This window comes from Ranitomeya variabilis, chromosome 4 (genome assembly GCF_051348905.1).
Source record: "Ranitomeya variabilis isolate aRanVar5 chromosome 4, aRanVar5.hap1, whole genome shotgun sequence".
Classification (NCBI taxonomy): Eukaryota; Metazoa; Chordata; class Amphibia; order Anura; family Dendrobatidae; genus Ranitomeya; species Ranitomeya variabilis.
The window spans coordinates 407135907-407156544 of record NC_135235.1 but is presented as its reverse complement, the minus strand read 5'-3'; the positions used below and the strand labels follow the sequence as shown (position 1 = coordinate 407156544).

The 20638-nt window shown below is 45.0% G+C and overlaps 1 protein-coding gene across 1 annotated transcript in view; it reads left to right on the top strand.

Moving 5' to 3' along the window:
* Positions 1-20638, top strand: part of ZDHHC5 (zDHHC palmitoyltransferase 5) — a 55616-nt gene that overhangs the window by 11381 nt on the left and 23597 nt on the right. Inside the window, exons 2-4 of the mRNA XM_077251124.1 lie at positions 5742-6207; positions 11056-11177; positions 15741-15898. Of these exons, the coding sequence (XP_077107239.1) occupies positions 6104-6207; positions 11056-11177; positions 15741-15898 (384 nt within the window). The 5' untranslated portion in view covers positions 5742-6103. The remainder of the gene's footprint in view (positions 1-5741; positions 6208-11055; positions 11178-15740; positions 15899-20638) is intronic.

Below are 20638 nucleotides of genomic sequence, written 5' to 3'. Positions count from 1 at the left end.
AACGTGGGGGCACTTCATAAAGTAGATGGTATTATGTGGAAGGACCATTATGTTAAGACTAGATGGTGGCCCGATTCTAACGCATCGGGTATTCTAGAATATGTATAGTAGTATATAGCACAGGCCACGCAGTATATAGCAATGTGGGCACCATATCCCTGTTAAAAAAAAATAAAAAAATTAATAATAATTAAAATAAAAAATAGTTATATACTCACCTTCAGGTGGCCCCCAGATCCATGCCAGGCGTTTAGCGATGCTCCTCGCGATACTTCGGTCCCACGAGTGCATTGCGGCAATACCACGTGATGATGTAGCGGTCTCGCAAGACCGCTACGTCATCTCCAGTCATTGCTGAAATGCATTCTTGGGACTGGAGCGTCGCGAGGAGCGGGAAAGGTGCCGGAAGGTGAGAATGTTTTTTATTTTATTTTTTTTTTAATTATGTTTAGCATTATATGTTTTTACTATTGATGCTGCATAGGCAGCATCAATAGTCAAAAGTTGGTCACACAGGGTTAATAGCAGCATTAACGCCTTGCTAAAACCCTATGTGGCCGCTGACTGGAGGGGGGAGTATGGAGGAGGCCAATTTGCGGCAGGACTGTGCCTGTCGTTGATTGGTCGTGGCCAGCCGGCCGGGACAAATCAGCAGCCCGGGATTTCCGCGACAGACAGACGGAAGTACCCCTTAGGCAATTATATAGATATACAGTTAGATATATAGATAGATAGATGGATATGTAAGCAATATCTCAAGACATCAGTCAAGGAGTTAAAGCTTGGGTGCAAATAGGTCTTACAAATGAAAGTTTAGACCAGGTAGACTTTCAAAGTTGTGGCTAACATAACACACCAGTCAGAGGCCTCTCATACAGACAAATCTGATCTCATGCGTTGCACTGAGGAGGGGTAACACCCTGAAACACGTGTCAGCAAATTGAGATTCTGGTTTGGCTTTTATCCTAAGTCACATGGCAAGGGTCGTTAAAGGGTCAGTACTGACTTTTAGGATGGCTGCTTCCAATAGGTGGCGCTAGAACTCTAGTCCTCTTTCTTTCTGAAGAGATAATGTACATATAACAAAGTGATGGTAATGGAGTGGTCATCACAAAGCCCTCACCTCAATCCCGTATGGGCAGAACTGCAAGCGAGTGTTAGCGTGGAGGCTGAAAATCTGGCTCGGCTACACCAGTTATGTCAGAAGAATGAGCCAAAATTCCAGCATCTTGTGGAGAATAGACACATCCTCTATATACAATTGCAATAAATATTACTGAACTCCAACTGCAAATTAGGTTCATTAGTAACATTTACACACTTTCTATTGCTTTTGCAATAAGCCAATGAAACAAGAACAATTGAAATAGCTGAGCAGAACTAATATAACGAGTGGTTTCTCCAAATTCTGCGCGTAGTGCCACCATTACTGATTACTGCCGTCTGTTACAACAGCCATTTGTGGCAGGTTATAACAGCCTGAGTACTAAAAACGCTTGTCATGGAGGAGTGATCCATTTTGAGAATGCAGTTATCAGTAAAATGTCATTTTGGGTGGACTTTGGAGAAACCACATGCATGGATGGATGACTAGCGATTCAGCACTTCAGGAACTCCAGCTCGCATTTAATCCATGGACTTGTGTTTCCCGTCTCTATTGCAGCTGCTATAAAAGTGGGGAAGGTGGGGCGCAGCACCTAGGAGGGTATAGGTCCTTGGTGGAGGATTTAGCCATTAACCTGTTCTGCGATCTGGTGACGATTTTTCCATCTGGAGCTGTAGAATCGCCCAGAACCATTTATGCTGCTCATTATCTTTCATATGCCTTCTCTAAGATTGCTTTGGACTTAAATTTATAAGTGGTATAGGTTTCTCTGTGGGATCTGTAACTGGAGGGTCCTAGGCTAAAACCTAAAAAGAATGTAGAAGCTACTGGCACAAAAACATCCACATATTCTCCAGTGAAGGAGGGGGAATTGGAACCATGTAAAATGAATTTTAAGGGGGTTTAGCCCCTTTATAGAGCAATTGCAGGACACCTACAGTGCCTACAAGTAGTATTCAACCCCCTGCAGATTTAGCAGGTTTACACATTTGGAATTAACTTGGCATTGCGACATTTGGACTGTAGATCAGCCTGGAAGTGTGAAATGCACTGCAGCAAAAAAGAATGTTATTTCTTTGTTTATTTTTTTTTTTTTAAATTGTGAAAAGTCTTTTCAGAGGGTCATTTATTATTCAACCCCTCAACCCACCAGAATTCTGTTTGGTACCCCTAAAGTATTAAGAAGTAGTTCAGGCACAAAGAACAATGAGCTTCACATGTTTGGATTAATTATCTCTTTTTCCAGCCTTTTCTGACTATTTAAGACCCTCCCCAAACTTGTGAACAGCACTCATACATGGTCAACATGGGAAAGACAAAGGAGCATTCCAAGGCCATCAGATACAAGATCGTGGAGGGTCACAAGGCTGGCAAGGGGTACAAAACCCTTTCCAAGGAGTTGGGCCTACCTGTCTCCACTGTTTGTTGGGAGCATCATCCGGAAGTGGAAGGCTCATGGAACTACTGTTAGCCTTCCATGGCCTGGACAGCCTTTGAAAGTTTCCTCCCGTGCCGAGGCCAGGCTTGTCCGAAGAGTCAAGGCTAACCCAAGGACAACAAGGAAGGAGCTCCGGGAAGATCTCATGGCAGTGGGGACATTGGTTTCAGTCAACACCATAAGTAACGTACTCCACCGCAATGGTCTCCGTTCCAGACGAGCCCGTAAGGTACCTTTACTTTCAAAGCGTCATGTCAAGGCTCGTCTACAGTTTGCTCATGATCACTTGGAGGACTCTGAGACTGACTGGTTCAAGGTTCTCTGGTCTGATGAGACCAAGATCGAGATCTTTGGTGCCAACCACACACGTGACGTTTGGAGACTGGATGGCACTGCATACGACCCCAAGAATACCATCCCTACAGTCAAGCATGGTGGTGGCAGCATCATGCTGTGGGGCTGTTTCTCAGCCAAGGGGCCTGGCCATCTGGTCCGCATCCATGGGAAGATGGATAGCACGGCCTACCTGGAGATTTTGGCCAAGAACCTCCGCTCCTCCATCAAGGATCTTAAGATGGGTCGTCATTTCATCTTCCAACAAGACAACGACCCAAAGCACACAGCCAAGAAAACCAAGGCCTGGTTCAAGAGGCAAAAAATCAAGGTGTTGCAGTGGCCTAGTCAGTCTCCTGACCTTAACCCAATTGAAAACTTGTGGAAGGAGCTCAAGATTAAAGTCCACATGAGACACCCAAAGAACCTAGATAACTTGGAGAAGATCTGCATGGAGGAGTGGGCCAAGATAACTCCAGAGACCTGTGCCGGCCTGATCAGGTCTTATAAAAGACGATTATTAGCTGTAATTGCAAACAAAGGTTATTCCACAAAATATTAAACCTAGGGGTTGAATAATAATTGACCCACACTTTTATGTTTAAAATTTATAAAAATTTAACTGAGCAACAAAACTTTTTGGTTTGTAAGATTTATGCATCTGTTAATAAATCCTGCTCTTGTTTGAAGTTTGAAGGCTCTAACTTATTTGCATCTTATTAAACCTATTAAGGCTATGTTCACACGCTGCGGGTTTTGCTGCGGACCCGCAGCTGTTTTGCAGCTGCGGGTCCGCATCCTTTTTCCATGTAGGTTACAGTACAATGTAACCTAATGGAAAACAAAACCCGCTGTGCCGACGATCCTTTTTTTCTGTGGAAAATCCGCGCGGATTTTCTGCAGAAAAAAAGAAGGACCATGTCACTACTTGGTGCAGAATCGCAGCGATTCTGCACCCATAGGAATGCATTGAACTGCTAACTTCCCGCATGGGGCTGTGCCCACGTTGCGGGAAGTTAAGCGGATAATGTGCCGATGGTACCCGGGGTGGAGGAGAGGAGACTCTCCTCCAGGCCCTGGGAACCATATTTGGGTGTAAAAAAAAGAATTAAAATAAAAAATAATGCTATACTCACCTCTCAGCGCTGCCCGCGCCGTCCGGTCTCAGTTGCTGTGCCGAACAGGACCTGTGGTGACGTCGCGGTCACATGACCGTGATGACGCCGCGGTCACATGACCGTGACGTCACGAAGGTCCTTGTCGGCACAGCCGCTTGCAGCGCCGGGGAGATCGCGACGTCAGAGGGTGAGTATAGCCAATTTTTATTATTTTTTACATTACTATTGATGCTGCATATTGCTGCATATGCAGCATCAATAGTACAGCAGTAATCCCGCAGCGGAAACCGCGGAACAAACCGCGATAAATCTGCAGGGATAACCGCAGCGGTTTTGCCCTGCAGATTTTCAATTCCGCTGCGGGATTAACCCGCAGAGGAACCCGCAGCGTGTGAACGTGGCCATAATCTGCAGGGGGTTGAATACTACTTTTAGGCACTGTATCTGCACACACAGCTTGCACAGTGCCAGGCCTCTTCTTGCACTTTCCCTTTGCTGTATGTGAATGACTGATATGGGTAAGGATACTTGCATAGATTATATAGATTACACATTTACATTGGCACTGCTATAGGTAGTATAATAAGTGCTGGGCTAAGTGCCAGCAGGAAGATCCAGCTAGCTGTCAAACAAGCCTGGACATCACACTGTGAAAAGCTCTGAGTTGGAGTTTTTGGCTTTCTTCCATCAGACCATGAAGGTACTTGCTTTACTTGTTTTACTCAAACTTGCACTGCGAGTACTAATGAAAAAAAAAACACCTACTTCAGGCTAAAAGTCATAAATCAGATGATACAGTGCAATTTCCACACTTGTAGCTTTCTATCCCCGGCTGGTTTGTGTGTTGCGTGCTGTTTCTGCCTGTGTGTAGCATGGCTTACTATATCACTGTTTCCTCTTCTCTCCGGCTGGTTTGTGTGTTGTGTACTGTTTCTGCCTGTGTGTAGCCTGGCTTACTATATCACTGTTTCCTCTTCTCTCTGGCTGGTTTGTGTGTTGCGTGCTGTTTCTGCCTGTGTGTAGCATGGCTTACTATATCACTGTTCCCTCTTCTCTCCGGCTGGTTTGTGTGTTGTTTGCTGTTTCTGCCTGTATGTAGCATGGTTTACTATATCACTGTTCCATCTTCTCCATGGCTGGTTTGTGTGTTGCGTGCTGTTTCTGCCTGTGTGTAGCATGGTTTACTATATCACTGTTTCCTCTTCTCTCCGGCTTGTTTGTGTGTTGCGTGCTGTTTCTACCTGTGTGTAGCATGGTTTACTATATCACTGTTCCCTCTTCTCTCCGGCTGGTTTGTATGTTGTTTGCTGTTTCTGCCTGTGTGTAGCATGGCTTACTATATCACTGTACTCTCTTCTTTCCGGCTGGTTTGTGTGTTGCGTGCTGTTTCTGCCTGTATGTTGCATGGCTTACTATTTCACGGTTTCCTCTTCTCTCCGGCTGGTTTGTGTGTTGGTGCTGTTTCTGCCTGTGTGTAGCATGGCTTAATATATCACTGTTCCCTCTTCTCTCCTGCTGGTTTGTGTGTTGTGTGTTATTTCTGTCTGTGTGTAGCCTGGTTTACTATATCACTGTTCTTTCTTCTCTCTGGCTGGTTTGTGTGTTGCGTGCTGTTTCTGCCTCTGTAGCATGGCTTACTAGATCACTGCTCTCTCTTCTCCATGGCTGTTTGTGGGTTGCCTGCTGTTTTTCACAGTTTATGTCTGTGTGTAGCCTGGTTTACTATATCTCTGTTCTCTCTTGGCAGGTTGTGAATTAATCCAGGAGTGCAGCACCAATACGGACCGAACCCCCGCCCCCAGTGTCATCAGCCACATGGATTACCAAGGGATTACTGCAAAGAGGGAGACGGACTAATAAGGGGAGGGGGCAAAGGGCTGCAAGACATTGTATGCTCCCCTCACTCTGGAGATTTAGAGGAGGGGAGGCTTTCACTATTAACGACCCCCGAATTATTAGTCGCTGATTTGTTTGATCATGTTGGGACATATTTAGTAGCCTTTGTATACTGCCCCCTTTCCATAGCTTTTTGTATATATTTCTCACATTGCCTACTAGTGCTGTGTGGGGATATGCTGTACCCCCTAGTCCCATCCTCCCATCTTCACGATGCCTGCAGGAACTGTCAAGTCATTCAAACCCAGCAAGTACATCCCTGTGTCAGCAGCAACCGTGTTTCTAGTGGGATCCACAACGCTTTTCTTCGCTTTCACGTAAGTCCTGCAAGACAATAAAAAAACTGTGTATGCAGAATGCATGATTGCCTTCAGTAATCTTATCGTTTAGGCTAAGACCTGAGTGCAGTACCAGTGTCCGGACACTGTTGGTGCACCCTCTATCACCTGGCCCCATCTGACAGTCTGTGCACGGGACACATTTACTATTAGATTTATTTTCTACATCTATTTATTGACCCTTTGTTTCCTACCTGCTTCTTTCTGTGTCTCTTCATTTATCTCCCGTTTATTTGTCTGTCTGGCACCCCATCTGTCCCTTTAATTCTGTCCCAGATTTGGGGATTACTTAGTATATGCAAACCATCTAAAGAGATTACACCAGTCTGAACCTCATGATATATCCATCAGCGCCTGACTACTTCAAAATAAAAAAGCAACGCTGTGACCTCCCTTTTAATCATTTAATCACGTGATGACCGAAAAAAAGGGCCAAGCACGATTTATCCGTCTGATAGATGCTAACACTGTCAAGAAAAAAAAGAATAGTTCCTAATGTAAAGAGATTGGTGTATGGTAATAAATATGTGCAAAATAGTAATATATCAAGAAAAGTCTCGTAGTAAAATAGTACTAAATAAATAGAATATAATAACAAATATGAAAATCAGTTAAATGGCATTAAGTGTTTCCAAAAATATTAATATAATACTAAATATATAAAAATCTAGTATTCTAATAAACACAAAAATAGTACTATGCATGTAATGTACTAAATATCCAAACGAAACAACAACCTTACACAGCGTTCAAGACTAAGGTAGTCACATGAGTGAATAATATTTAGCTTTTATTAAATATAAAGTTAAAAACTTAAAAGTATGCTACAAAATAGACATGATGGTTGAACGAAGAGAAGATCCCCCATGAAGAGGATAAATCGCACAGTTGGCAAAGTGAGCCTCGTGTACAACGCAAAAGGAGTGATGGAGTAGTAAGAGTGAGTTAAGTACACGTAATAAACAATTCACATTGGAGTGCCCACAAATCTCCAATTTAACACACCTGACTCGCGTTTCACTAATGCTTTGTCAGGGGTTTTTGTTTTTTTCTCTAAATATGTAAAAAGAAATGGTAAGAAATATGTTTAAATTTTTTTATATAGTACAAAGTATGACGATGTAAATATTTAAAACTCAAATAATACGACACTTATAATGCACTAAAAAAATTTTAAAATGTAATATACTAATAACTGCTCAAATTAGAACAAAAATATAGGTTCTAGTACTAAATATTTTAAATAAACGGTATCACTAAGTATAAAATTTAGGAATGCCGAGATATGTGAAAAAAAGTAAAATGAAGCTAAATATGTAGAAGTACTGATTACTAAATATGCCAAAAAATGCACAAGTTATGTAATAAAAAAGTATCATAGGGTAGAGGGAGGAGGCGCATCAGAGGAGACGTGATTGGCTTAGAGCAGAGGTCCCCAACCTTTTTTGCACCAGGGACCGGCTTTAAGCAAGACCAGTTTTCCATGGCCCGGTGGGGGTGGGGCAGGGGCCGGGCTTTGGTCATATGGGGGTGGGGTTATGGAGGGATGGAGCTTAGTGCATACTTATCATATAATTATGACATTTATAATGAGAATGTGATTCAACTTACCATAGGTTCAGAATGAGTGGGAGCACCATGCTTGTTTCCCTGGTGCTCTGCACCATTATTGCCCCATAGCTGTGCCATACAGTGCTCTGCACCGTTCATAATTGCCCCATAGCTGTGCCATATAGTGCTCTGCACCATTATTGCCCCATAGCTGTGCCATACAGTGCTCTGCACCATTATTGCCCCATAGCTGTGCCATATAGTGCTCTGCACCATTATTGCCCCATAGCTGTGCCATACAGTGCTCTGCACCATTATTGCCCCATAGCTGTGCCATACAGTGCTCTGCACCATTATTGCCCCATAGCTGTGCCATACAGTGCTCTGCACCATTATTGCCCCATAGCTGTGCCATATAGTGCTCTGCACCATTATTGCCCCATAGCTGTGCCATACAGTGTTCTGCACCATTATTGCCCCATAGCTGTGCCATATAGTGCTCTGCACCATTATTGCCCCATAGCTGTGCCATACAGTGCTCTGCACCATTATTGCCCCATAGCTGTGCCATACAGTGCTCTGCACCATTATTGCCCCATAGCTGTGCCATACAGTGCTCTGCACCATTATTGCCCCATAGCTGTGCCATACAGTGCTCTGCACCATTATTGCCCCATAGCTGTGCCATATAGTGCTCTGCACCATTATTGTCCCATAGCTGTGCCATACAGTGCTCTGCACCATTATTGCCCCATAGCTGTGCCTTATAGTGCTCTGCACCATTATTGCCCCATAGCTGTGCCATACAGTGCTCTGCACCATTATTGCCCCATAGCTGTGCCATACAGTGCTCTGCACCATTATTGCCCCATAACTGTGCCATATAGTGCTCTGCACCATTATTGCCCCATAGCTGTGCCATACAGTGCTCTGCACCATTATTGCCCCATAGCTGTGCCATACAGTGCTCTGCACCATTATTGCCCCATAGCTGTGCCATACAGTGCTCTGCACCATTATTGCCCCATAGCTGTGCCATATAGTGCTCTGCACCATTATTGCCCCATAGCTGTGCCATACAGTGCTCTGCACCATTATTGCCCCATAGCTGTGCCATACAGTGCTCTGCACCGTTTATTATTGCCCCATAGCTGTGCCATATAGTGCTTTGCACCATTATTGCCCCATAGCTGTGCCATATAGTGCTCTGCACCGTCCATTATTGCCCCATAGCTGTGCCATATAGTGCTCTGCACCATTATTGCCCCATAGCTGTGCCATATAGTGCTCTGCACCATTATTGCCCCATAGCTGTGCCATATAGTGCTCTGCACCGTCCATTATTGCCCCATAGCTGTGCTGCTGCTGCTGCAATAAAAATAATAAATGACATACTCACCTCTCTTGCTTGCAGCTCCTCAGCGTCCCGTCCCGGCGTCTCTCTGCACTGACTGGCAGAGGGAGGCGCGCACACTATATGCGTCATCGCGCCCTCTGACCTGCACAGTCAGTGAGGAGAGACGCCGGGAAGATGGAGACAGCGCCCGGCGTGTGGAACGAGGACAGGTGACTATGTAATACTTACCTGCTCCCGGCGTCCCGCTCCTTCCCCCGGACAGCTGGTCTTCGGTGCCGCAGCCTCTTTCTCTATCAGCGGTCACCGTTACCCCTGATTAGAGAAATGAATTATGCGGCTCCGCCCCTATGGGAGGTGGAGCAGCCTATTCATTTCTCTAATGAGCGGTCCCACGTGACCGCTGTACAGGGGAAGAGCTGCTGCACCCGGAGACCGTGGGACGGGCAGGGGGAGCGACAGGAACGCCGGGACTAGGTAAGTATGCCTCAGCGCCCTCTCCCCCTCACCCGCCGACCCCACCGCCGACTGTGACTCGAGTATAAGCCGAGGGGGCACTTTCAGCCCAAAAATTTGGGCTGAAAATCTCGGCTTATACTCGAGTATATACGGTAGCTGTCAGCGGCGCCGCGGACCGGCTGAAAAACCCCAACGGCCCGGTCCTGGTCCACGGACCAGCGGTTGGGGACCTCTGGCTTAGAGGACCATCAGGGGAGACGTGATTGGCTTAGAGCCCACACAACACAATTCTGACACCACACCACGAGGAGCCTGTCCACTCTTTAGACAGGCGGAATATAGCTACCTTTATCAAAAGACACAGCGGGTTGGAAAAGACCCCAAAATATGTTGGATAGACTCGGCTCATATCTGCCTGCACTGTATGCTATGCGCATCATAGTTTCACTGCTGTAACTGAAAATAACCCTTTCCTGTCTTGGTAATGAACTAGCTTTTCCCCACACATGAATGATCCCTTAGTGGATTGTATATTGACTTTGTGTATTTTCCATGGTGTCTCTCTTATTCTTTTTCGCTCTCCAGTTGCCTTTGAACCTTCTCTGGTTCTCCTACTGTACGTCGTTCCCACAGATTTATGAGCTTGTTACTAGCTTGCATCTCTGTTTAGCTTCACCAAAGCAAGTCGTGGGCATGGTAAATGACTCACAGGGTGTAAAATACATGTCGGATCCCTTTATTACAACATTGTAAAACCTAAGTCAATGTGTCACTGGGTCAATCAACTTAAAGTACCCATGTCTATACAGCCCTCGCCATCTCAAGGGGTTAACAGATGGCGTTGCACCCATAAATTGATATTTTCAGAGCTTCTCTGTTGCCAAATGTCCCTGACCCTTAGGCGTACATTAGCTAAAATACTCATAAAATCCGTGGGTGTTTACTTGCATCATAGGTGACATCATGACTACAGTTCATGTTTACCGCTGCAGCCAAACACTGGACTCAGCGGTAATGCAGAGATAACATGAGTCATTGAGCCCAGTGATTGGCTCACATATAAAAGGGGTGTAGTCATGACATCACCGCACTGCAGCCTGTTGACAATCGGTGGAAACAGCGGTGGAAGGTGAGGAACGCTAATTTTATTACTTGTAGCTAGCTCAAGCCTATGATCTGAAGAAGCTTGAAAATGGAAACCCCCTTCAAGGAGCATTGTTAGAATTGGTTTTATTCCAAGCTGACTCTTTTCAAAAATCTGGATCGTGACTGGTGGCAGGAGAGTATATTTTTGTAGAAGGCTACGTTGGCTGAAGGCCTTCCTCACAGACCATCATTTTTGGTGTTCTGTTCTTATGAGGTATAAGATGTAAAAATGAGAAACTAGCCTTCATGGTTGGTGTTGAGCTGTCCCGTAATATTCATCCTCCTGGTTTGCTGACTTCTCTAACTTGTCTTCTTAGGTGCCCGTGGCTCAACGTGGAGGTGTCCCCTGCTCTTCCTGCGTATAATGCCATTATGTTCTTATTTGTTTTGGCCAATTTCAGCATGGCCACTTTTATGGACCCTGGAATATTCCCTCGAGGTAAGAACTACATGCTCACAATTCTGGCTCTTCTAATTTGTCTTTATGGCACAAAATGTACAGGTTAATTAATTTTCCACTGGACTTTTAAGGTCGCAGTGATGCCAAACATGATTTTCTTTTTTATTCATTTCTAACTGGGGAGGGGCGTTTCATATTTTTACACTTTTTTTTATAGTTGTAGTAATTTTTTATTTTTTTTTTTTTTTTTTTTTTACTTATTTCTAGTCCCCTTAGGTAACCTGAACCTTTTTTCATTTACTGTGGTAATACGTTCTTGTAGTTTATAAAGAAAGTGATGTTCTTTTTTGAAGGCCAGCCAGAGGTTAATGTTACAGGCAGATGCCGGCTGTTTCACACTGCCAGCACCTGTCTTGTGTGGTGCTGCTCACCTCTTGAGCCTGCTCAGAACATGGAGACCTGATATCAAGAAGGGATTTATTTGTGTTAAAATCCTCTGCATAAACCTTGATTTAAAGGTAACCTGACTCCTCCTATTTACCTGCAGATATAGGGTTAATCTGCAGGTGAACAGGATCACAATGCTGCCTGGCCACCTTGCCTTAGTAGCCTGGCCGCCTTGCCTTGGTATCCTGGCCGCCTTGCCTTAGTAGCCTGGCCTCCTAGCCTTAGTAGCCTGGCCTCCTAGCCTTAGTAGCCTGGCCTCCTAGCCTTAGTAGCCTGGCCTCCTAGCCTTAGTAGCCTGGCCTCCTAGCCTTGGTAGCCTGGCCTCCTAGCCTTGGTAGCCTGGCCTCCTAGCCTTGGTAGCCTGGCCTCCTAGCCTTGGTAGCCTGGCCTCCTAGCCTTGGTAGCCTGGCCTCCTAGCCTTGGTAGCCTGGCCTCCTAGCCTTGGTAGCCTAAATGCAGCTGCTGAGATGAACCTATTTGTTCCCGGGAGTCGCCGGCGCTTTGCCATAGAGGCTCCCAGCACCGTGCACTGTAGTGAGTGGCAGCTGTAAGCACGCTCTGGCACTTCAATTAGCAGCTGATTCTGCAGCTCCTCTATGCACATCGAGCTGTCAATCAAAGCACTGGGGCTCTTACGGCTGACACTCACAGTATAGACTATCGGGCACGTCACTGCTGCCTGTCATGCCCACCATGGCAGAAAATCGATTGCTCCTGGGAAGATATATGTCAATTTTCTCCCAGCAGCTGCACACCATTTCAGCCTTATTTAACCCTATATCTGCAGGTAAAATACTGGTTTCCAAGGTGACAGGTTTCCCCTAAGTTTTTTTTTTTCTCTAAAATACTTGTTTCTTTTAACCGAAAACCATTTCAGGAAAGCAAACAGAGGGTTTATAGATGACGTTTTCAGACTGCTTCTTTGATGAATTTCACATTGAGCAGGACTAACATGCAAAACATGCATAATACAAAACACAAGTTCCATGTTTTCACAAAACCCAATCAGATAAATTTTTTTCTAACATTTTATTTCAGTAAAAACATGCCTCCAAAAAGGTGTCCATAGTCTTTAACCCCTTCATGACCCAGCCTATTTTGACCTTAATGACCTGGCCATTTTTTGCAATTCTGACCAGTGTCCCTTTATGAGGTAATGACTCTCGAATGCTTCAACGGATCTTAGCGATTCTGAGATTATTTTTTCGTGACATATTGGACTTCATGTTAGTGGTAAATTTAGGTTGATAATGTTTGCGTTTATTTGTGAAAAAAAAACCAGAAATTTGGCGAAAATTTAGAAAATTTTGCTATTTTCAAATTTTGAATTTTTATTCTGTTAAACCAGAGAGTTATGTGACACAAAATAGTTTATAAATAACATTTCCCACATGTCTACTTTACATCAGCACAATTTTGGAAACAAAATTTTTTTTTTGTTAGGAAGTTATAAGGGTTAAAAGTTGACCAGCAATTTTTCATTTTTACAACAAAATTTACTAAAAAACATTTTTTAGGGACCACCTCACATTTGAAGTCCCTTTGAGGGGTCTATATGGCTGAAAATACCCAAAAGTGACACCATTCTAAAAACTGCACCCCTCAAGCTGATCAAAACCACATTCAAGAAGTTTAACCCTTCAGGTGTTTCACAGCAGCAGAGGCAACATGGAAGGAAAAAATGAACATTTAACTTTTTAGTCACAAAAAATGATCTTTTAGCAACAATTTTTTTATTTTCCCAAGGGTAAAAGGAGAAACTGGAACCCAAAAGTTGTTGTCCAGTTTGTCCTGAGTACGCAGATACCTCATATGTGGGGGGGGGGGGGGGAACCACTGTTTGGACGCACGGCAGGGCTTGGAAGGGAAGGAGTGCCATTTGACTTTTTGAATGGAAAATTAGATCCAATCATTAGCGGACACCATGTTGCGTTTGGAGATCCCCTGCGTGCCTAAACTTTGGAGCTACCCCACACTTGACTCAATTTTGGAAACAAGACCCCCCAAGGAACTTATCTAGATGCATAGTGAGCACTTTGAACCCCCAGGTGCTTCACAAATTGATCCATAAAAATGAAAAAGTACATTTTTTTTTTCACAAAAATTTTCTTTTAGCCTCAATTTTTTTTCATTTTCACATGGGCAACAGGATAAAATGGATCCTGAAATTTGTTGGCCAATTTCTCCTGAGTACACCGATACCTCATAAGTGGGGGTAAACCACTGTTTGGGCGCACGACAGGGCTCGGAAGGGAAGGAGCGCCATTTGACTTTTTGAATTGAAAATTAGCTCCAATCATTAGCGGACACCATGTCGCGTATGGAGAGCACCTGTGTGCCTAAACAGTAGAAACCCCCCACAAGGGACCCCATTTTGGAAACTACACCCCCCAAGGAACTTATCTAGATGTGTGGTGAGCGCTTTGAACCCCCAAGTGCTTCACAGAAGTTTATAACGCAGAGCCGTGAAAATAAAAAAATCATTTTTTTTCCTCAAAAAATGATTTTTTTAGCCTTCAGTTTTTTATTTTCACAAGAGTAACAGGAGAAAGTGGACCCCAAAAGTTGTTGTCCAGTTTGTCCTGAGTACGCAGATACCGCATATGTGGGGGGGGGGGGAACCACTGTTTGGGCACACTTCGGGGCTCAGAAGGGAAGTAGTGACGTTTTGAAATGCAGACTTTGATGGAATGGTCTGCAGGTGTCATGTTGCGTTTGCAGAGCCCCTGATGTGCCTAAACAGTAGAAACCCCCCACAAGTGACCCCATTTTGGAAGCTAGACCCCCCAATGAACTTATCTAGATGTGTGGTGAGCGCTTTAAACCCCCAAGTGCTTCACTGAAGTTTATAACGCAGAGCTGTGAAAATAAAAAATATATTTTTTTCCACAAAAATAATTTTCTTAGCCCCCAATTTTTTATTTTCCCAAGGGTAACAGGAGAAATTAGACCCCCAAAGTTGTTGTGCAATTTTTCCTGAGTACGCTTATGCTCCATATGTTTGGGTAAACCACTGTTTGGGCGCACGTCAGGGCTTGGAAGGGAGGGAGCACATTTGGCTTTTTGAATGCAAGATTGGCTGGAATCAATGGTGTCGCCATGTCGCGTTTGGAGACCCCTGATGTGCCTAAATAGTGGATACCCCTCAATTCTAACTCCAACACTAACCCCAACACACCCCTAACCACAACCCTAACCTCAACACACCCCTAATCCCAACCCTAACCCTAATTCCAACCCTAACCCTAGTGGAAAAATAAAAATAGATATATTTTCTTTATTTCATTATTTTCCCTACCTATGGGGGTGATAATAGTATTTAGTATTTTTTTTTTTTAATTTTGATCACTGTGATAGGGTCTATCACAGTGATCAAAATGTACCTGGAATGAATGAATGAATGAATGAATGAATTGGCCGGCAGATTCGGCGGGCGCACTGCGCATGTGCCCGCCATTTTGGAAGATGGTGGTGCCCATGGAGGAAGACTGACGGACACCGGGACTCAGGAGGCCAGAGGGTGCGGGGGGTGGGATCGGACCGCAGGGGGAGCGGAGGGCAGGACAGAGGGTAGAGGAGGGCAGCGGAGGACAGGACGGAGGGGAGGAAAGACTGTGGTTGACAGTCGGTGGCAGGGGCAGATCGCGTCCTCCAGCCGTGGCCGATAATATTGCAGCATCGGCCATGGCTGGATTGTAATATTTCACCAAGTTTCATTGGTGAAATATTACAGTTGCTCTGATTGTTTCACTTTCAGCAGCCAATCAGAGGGATCGTAGCCACGGGGGGGCAAAGTCACCCCCCATGGGGTCAAGTACAAGTCCCCCTGTACCTGCGGGTCGGGTGACCTTTCATTGACCCCTGTCACCCAACCCGCAGGAACACTATCATTCTGTGACACAGCATATGCGTCACAGGTCGGATAGGCACCGACTTTCATGACTCATACGCTGTCACAGGTCGGGAAGGGGTTAAATGACAAAATTGTGCCAGGCTACAGCTACCACTAGGGGACGATGTAAGAGCTCAATGCATGCTGTTCATAAGTTGAGCTTAATAATAAGACTGTATGCAGCGAGCTCCCACTAGTGGTGGCTGAAGGCAGCTTGGATGCTATTGTTTAAACCTTGGATTAATTTGCTCACTTTTCTCTAGCGGAAGAGGATGAAGATAAGGACGATGATTTCCGAGCTCCCTTGTATAAGACAGTGGAAGTAAGAGGAGTACAGGTTCGCATGAAGTGGTGCTCGACGTGCCGGTTTTACAGGCCACCGCGATGTTCCCACTGCAGTGTTTGTGACAACTGTGTTGAGGTGAGTTGTGTCTGAACATCTCTGGAGTTACTCTGTAAAATACGTTAATGTCCATAATGTGTAGTTTTCTCAGTTTCACTGGGCTATGAGCTGTTTCAACTTCCAATGAATATTTGTATAAATGTGTCTTCCGGTAACTCCCTCTAGGGGCAGCTGTGGGCAGACAGAAATATTTGGACAGGGACACAAGTTTAGGCATTTTAGCTGTTTTTCATTTCAGTGTATTCACATCCTAATTGGAGTTAGGGTTTAAGTATTACAGCTTTTTATTATGTAGCTGGCTCTTTTTATAGGGACCAAAAGTAATTGGGCAGATATCTCAACAGCGCTTTAATAGACATCCATCATCAATCAGGCGGGTAAAAGGTCTGGAGCTGATTCCAGGTGTAGTATTTGTATTTGGAAGCTGTTACTGTGCACCCACAACATGCGGTCAAAGGATCTCTCAGTGGAAGAGAAACCGACCATCATTAGGTTAGAAAAAAAAAGAACAAATCCATCAGTGATATCAGAAATGTTAGGAGTAGCCAAATCAACAGTTTGGTACGTTCTGCAAAAAAAAGCGCTATTGTTAGTTGGAACTCAGAAAGTCCTGGACGTCCATGGGAGACAACAGTGGTGGATTATTGCAGAATCCTTTCCACGGTGAAGAAAATCCCCTTCACAACATCCACCTAATTGAAGAATACTCTCTAGGAAGCAGGTGTTTCAGTATCTGAGTCTACCATAATGAGAATAATTCATGAGTTCAAATACAGAAGGTTCACCACAAGCTGCAAACCATTAATCAGCTTTACAATTGAAATGCCTGATTAGACTTTGCCCAAAAAAAACCTCTTAAGGTACCTTCACACTAAGCGACGCTGCAGCGATACAGACAACGATGCCGATCGCTGCAGCGTCTCTGTTTCGTCGTTGTGTGGTCGCTGGAGAGCTGTCACACAGACAGCTCTCCAGCGACCAACGATGCCGAAGTCCCCTGGTAACCAGGGTAAACATCGGGTTACTAAGCGCAGGGCCGCGCTTAGTAACCCGATGTTTACCCTGGTTACCATTGTAAAAGTAAAAAAAAAACACATACTCACATTCCGGTGCCCGGCGTCCGCTTCCCTGCACTCCTCCTGCATCCTGTGTCAGCGCCGAACATCTCCGGCATCTCCCACAGAGCAGAGCGGTGACGTCACCGCTCTGCTTTACGGCCGGCACTTACACAGGATGCAGGAGGAGTGCAGGGAAGCGGACACCGGGCACCGGAATGTAAGTATGTTTTTTTTTTTTTTTTTTACTTTTACAATGGTAACCAGGGTAAACATCGGGTTACTAAGCGCAGACCTGCGCTTAGTAACCCGATGTTTACCCTGGTTACCAGTGAAGACATCGCTGGATCGGTGTCACACACACCGATTCAGCGATGTCAGCGGGAGATCCAGCGACGAAATAAAGTTCTGGACTTTCAGCAACGACCAGCGATCTCACAGCGGGATCCTGATCGCTGCTGCGTGTCAAACACAACGATATCGCTATCCAGGACGCTGCAACGTCACGGATCGCTATCGTTATCGTTGTAAAGTCGCTTAGTGTGAAGGTACCTTAAAGAAGCCAGCCCAGTTCTGGAAAAGCATTCTTTGGACAGAGGAAACTAAGATCAACCCATACCACAATGATGGGAAGAATTAAATATGGAAAAGGCTTGGAACAGCTCATGATCCAAAGAACACCACATCTGTACACCAGGGTTGAGGCAGTGTGATGGATGGGCATGTATGGCCTCCAACAGCACTGGGTCACTAGTGATTATTGATGATGTGACTGAAGACAGAAGCAGCCGGAGGAATTATGAAGTGTACAGGGCGATACTTTCTGCTCCGATTGTACCAGATGTGTGTTGATTGGACGGTGCTTCATAGTAAAGATGGACAATAACCCAAACAAACTGCAGAGGCAACCCAGGAGTTTAAGGCAAAGAAGTGGAATATTCTGCAATACTGAGGAAATCTTGATCCATAAGAGAGCCTGTGAAGACTGGAGTTGGGGAACTCTGCTGTAAGTGGTTGCTGTTCAATAATTTTCTGGTAGGAAAGGACTGAAAACTGTTAAAGGATAAAAGGAGGTAATGTGATTGTCACTGGCACTTGGATGAAGGCGATGACAAGGCACTGTGACCAGCACTAGTAAGGAGGAATCTTACTGGTACTGTGATTGGCACTGAGGTTACATGTAGGCACTGTGATTGGCACTGAGGTTACATATAGGCACACTGACTGGCACTGAGGTTACATATAGGTGCTGTGATTGGCACAGGTTACATGTAGGCACTGTGATTGGCACTGAGGTTACATATAGGCACTGTGACTGGCACTGAGATTACATATAGGCACTGATTGGCACTGAGGTTACATATAGGTGCTGTGATTGGCACAGGTTACATGTAGGCACTGTGACTGGCACTGAGGTTACATATAGGCACTGTGACTGGCACTGAGGTTACATATAGGTGCTGTGATTGGCACAGGTTACATGTAGGCACTGTGATTGGCACTGAGGTTACATATAGGCACTGTGACTGGCACTGAGGTTACATATAGGCACTGTGATTGGCACTGAGGTTACATATAGGTGCTGTGATTGGCACTGAGGTTACATGTAGGCACTGTGATTGGCACTGAGGTTACATATAGGTGCTGTGATTGGCATTGAGGTTACATGTAGGCACTGTGGCACTGAGATTACATATAGGTGCTGTGATTGGCACTGAGGTTACATATAGGCACTGTGATTGGCACTGAGCTTACTTACAGGCACTGTGATTGTCACTGAGGTTACATGTAGACAATGTGGCTGGCAGTGAGGTTACATATAGGCAATGTGGCTGGCACTGAGGTTACATGTAGACAATGTGGCTGGCAGTGAGGTTACATATAGGCAATGTGGCTGGCACTGAGGTTACATATAGACAATGTGGCTGGCAGTGAGGTTACATATAGGCAATGTGGCTGGCAGTGAGGTTACATATAGGCAATGTGGCTGGCAGTGAGGTTACATATAGGCAATGTGGCTGGCACTGAGGTTACATATAGGCACTGTGACTGGCACTGAGGTAACATATAGACAATGTGGCTGGCAGTGAGGTTACATATAGGCAATGTGTCTGGCAGTGAGGTTACATATAGGCAATGTGGCTGGCAGTGAGGTTACATATAGGCAATGTGGCTGGCACTGAGGTTACATATAGGCACTGTGACTGGCACTGAGGTTACATGTAGACAATGTGGCTGGCAGTGAGGTTACATATAGGCAATGTGGCTGGCACTGAGGTTACATGTAGACAATGTGGCTGGCACTGAGGTTACATATAGGCACTGTGACTGGCACTGAGGTAACATATAGACAATGTGGCTGGCAGTGAGGTTACATATAGGCAATGTGTCTGGCAGTGAGGTTACATATAGGCAATGTGGCTGGCACTGAGGTTACATATAGGCACTGTGACTGGCACTGAGGTAACATATAGACAATGTGGCTGGCACTGAGGTTACATATAGACAATGTGGCTGGCAGTGAGGTTACATATAGGCAATGTGGCTGGCAGTGAGGTTACATATAGGCAATGTGGCTGGCAGTGAGGTTACATATAGGCAATGTGGCTGGCACTGAGGTTACATATAGGCACTGTGACTGGCACTGAGGTAACATATAGACAATGTGGCTGGCAGTGAGGTTACATATAGGCAATGTGTCTGGCAGTGAGGTTACATATAGGCAATGTGGCTGGCACTGAGGTTACATGTAGACAATGTGGCTGGCACTGAGGTTACATATAGGCACTGTGACTGGCACTGAGGTAACATATAGACAATGTGGCTGGCAGTGAGGTTACATATAGGCAATGTGTCTGGCAGTGAGGTTACATATAGGCAATGTGGCTGGCACTGAGGTTACATATAGGCACTGTGACTGGCACTGAGGTAACATATAGACAATGTGGCTGGCAGTGAGGTTACATATAGGCAATGTGGCTGGCAGTGAGGTTACATATAGGCAATGTGTCTGGCACTGAGGTTACTTACAGGCACTGTGATTTTCGCTGAGGTTACATGTAGGCACTTTGATTGGCACTTTTAAGAAGGGGTAAGTACAGGCACTGTGACTTGTTCATTCCTTAAAAATAAGTTGTCTCCTTTTAATGATTTGGTAAGCAGGTTATTTACAAGTACGTACACGGGGGAACATAACTAAGGGTCTGTTTCCATGAGTCGATGTGCACCATTTGATGACTGCTGATTGGTGATCATTGAGTAGCCTGTATACACAGGTTCCCTTCATGTGTGCACTGTATGATCCATAATAGATCGCTCAGGACACACAGGCTGCTGTTGTTCTCGGCAGCACGAGTCCTGTATACATAGGATGATGTGCTGTCAAGAAAGATGAATTTTAAGCCTGCTTAAAAATCGTTTCCCCGAACGAGCAAGTGTTTCTCACCCCTATTGGGTGATCGGCAGTCTGTTAACAATACGCGATTATTGATCCTAGGAGCGCTTGTTGATGATAATTTTGCAGCATAAACACACTTTAAGGGACAAGGAAAGGGAAAAATGTAGTAGGAGAGTATGGTGGAAGATGGGCAGTGCCTCACCAGCTCTTCCACTAATATCACTCCAACATAGCCCATGTTGTTCCCATCTGCTTAACACCTTCATACAATAGTGTTATCCAATCAGGTCACTATTTTCCAGGAAC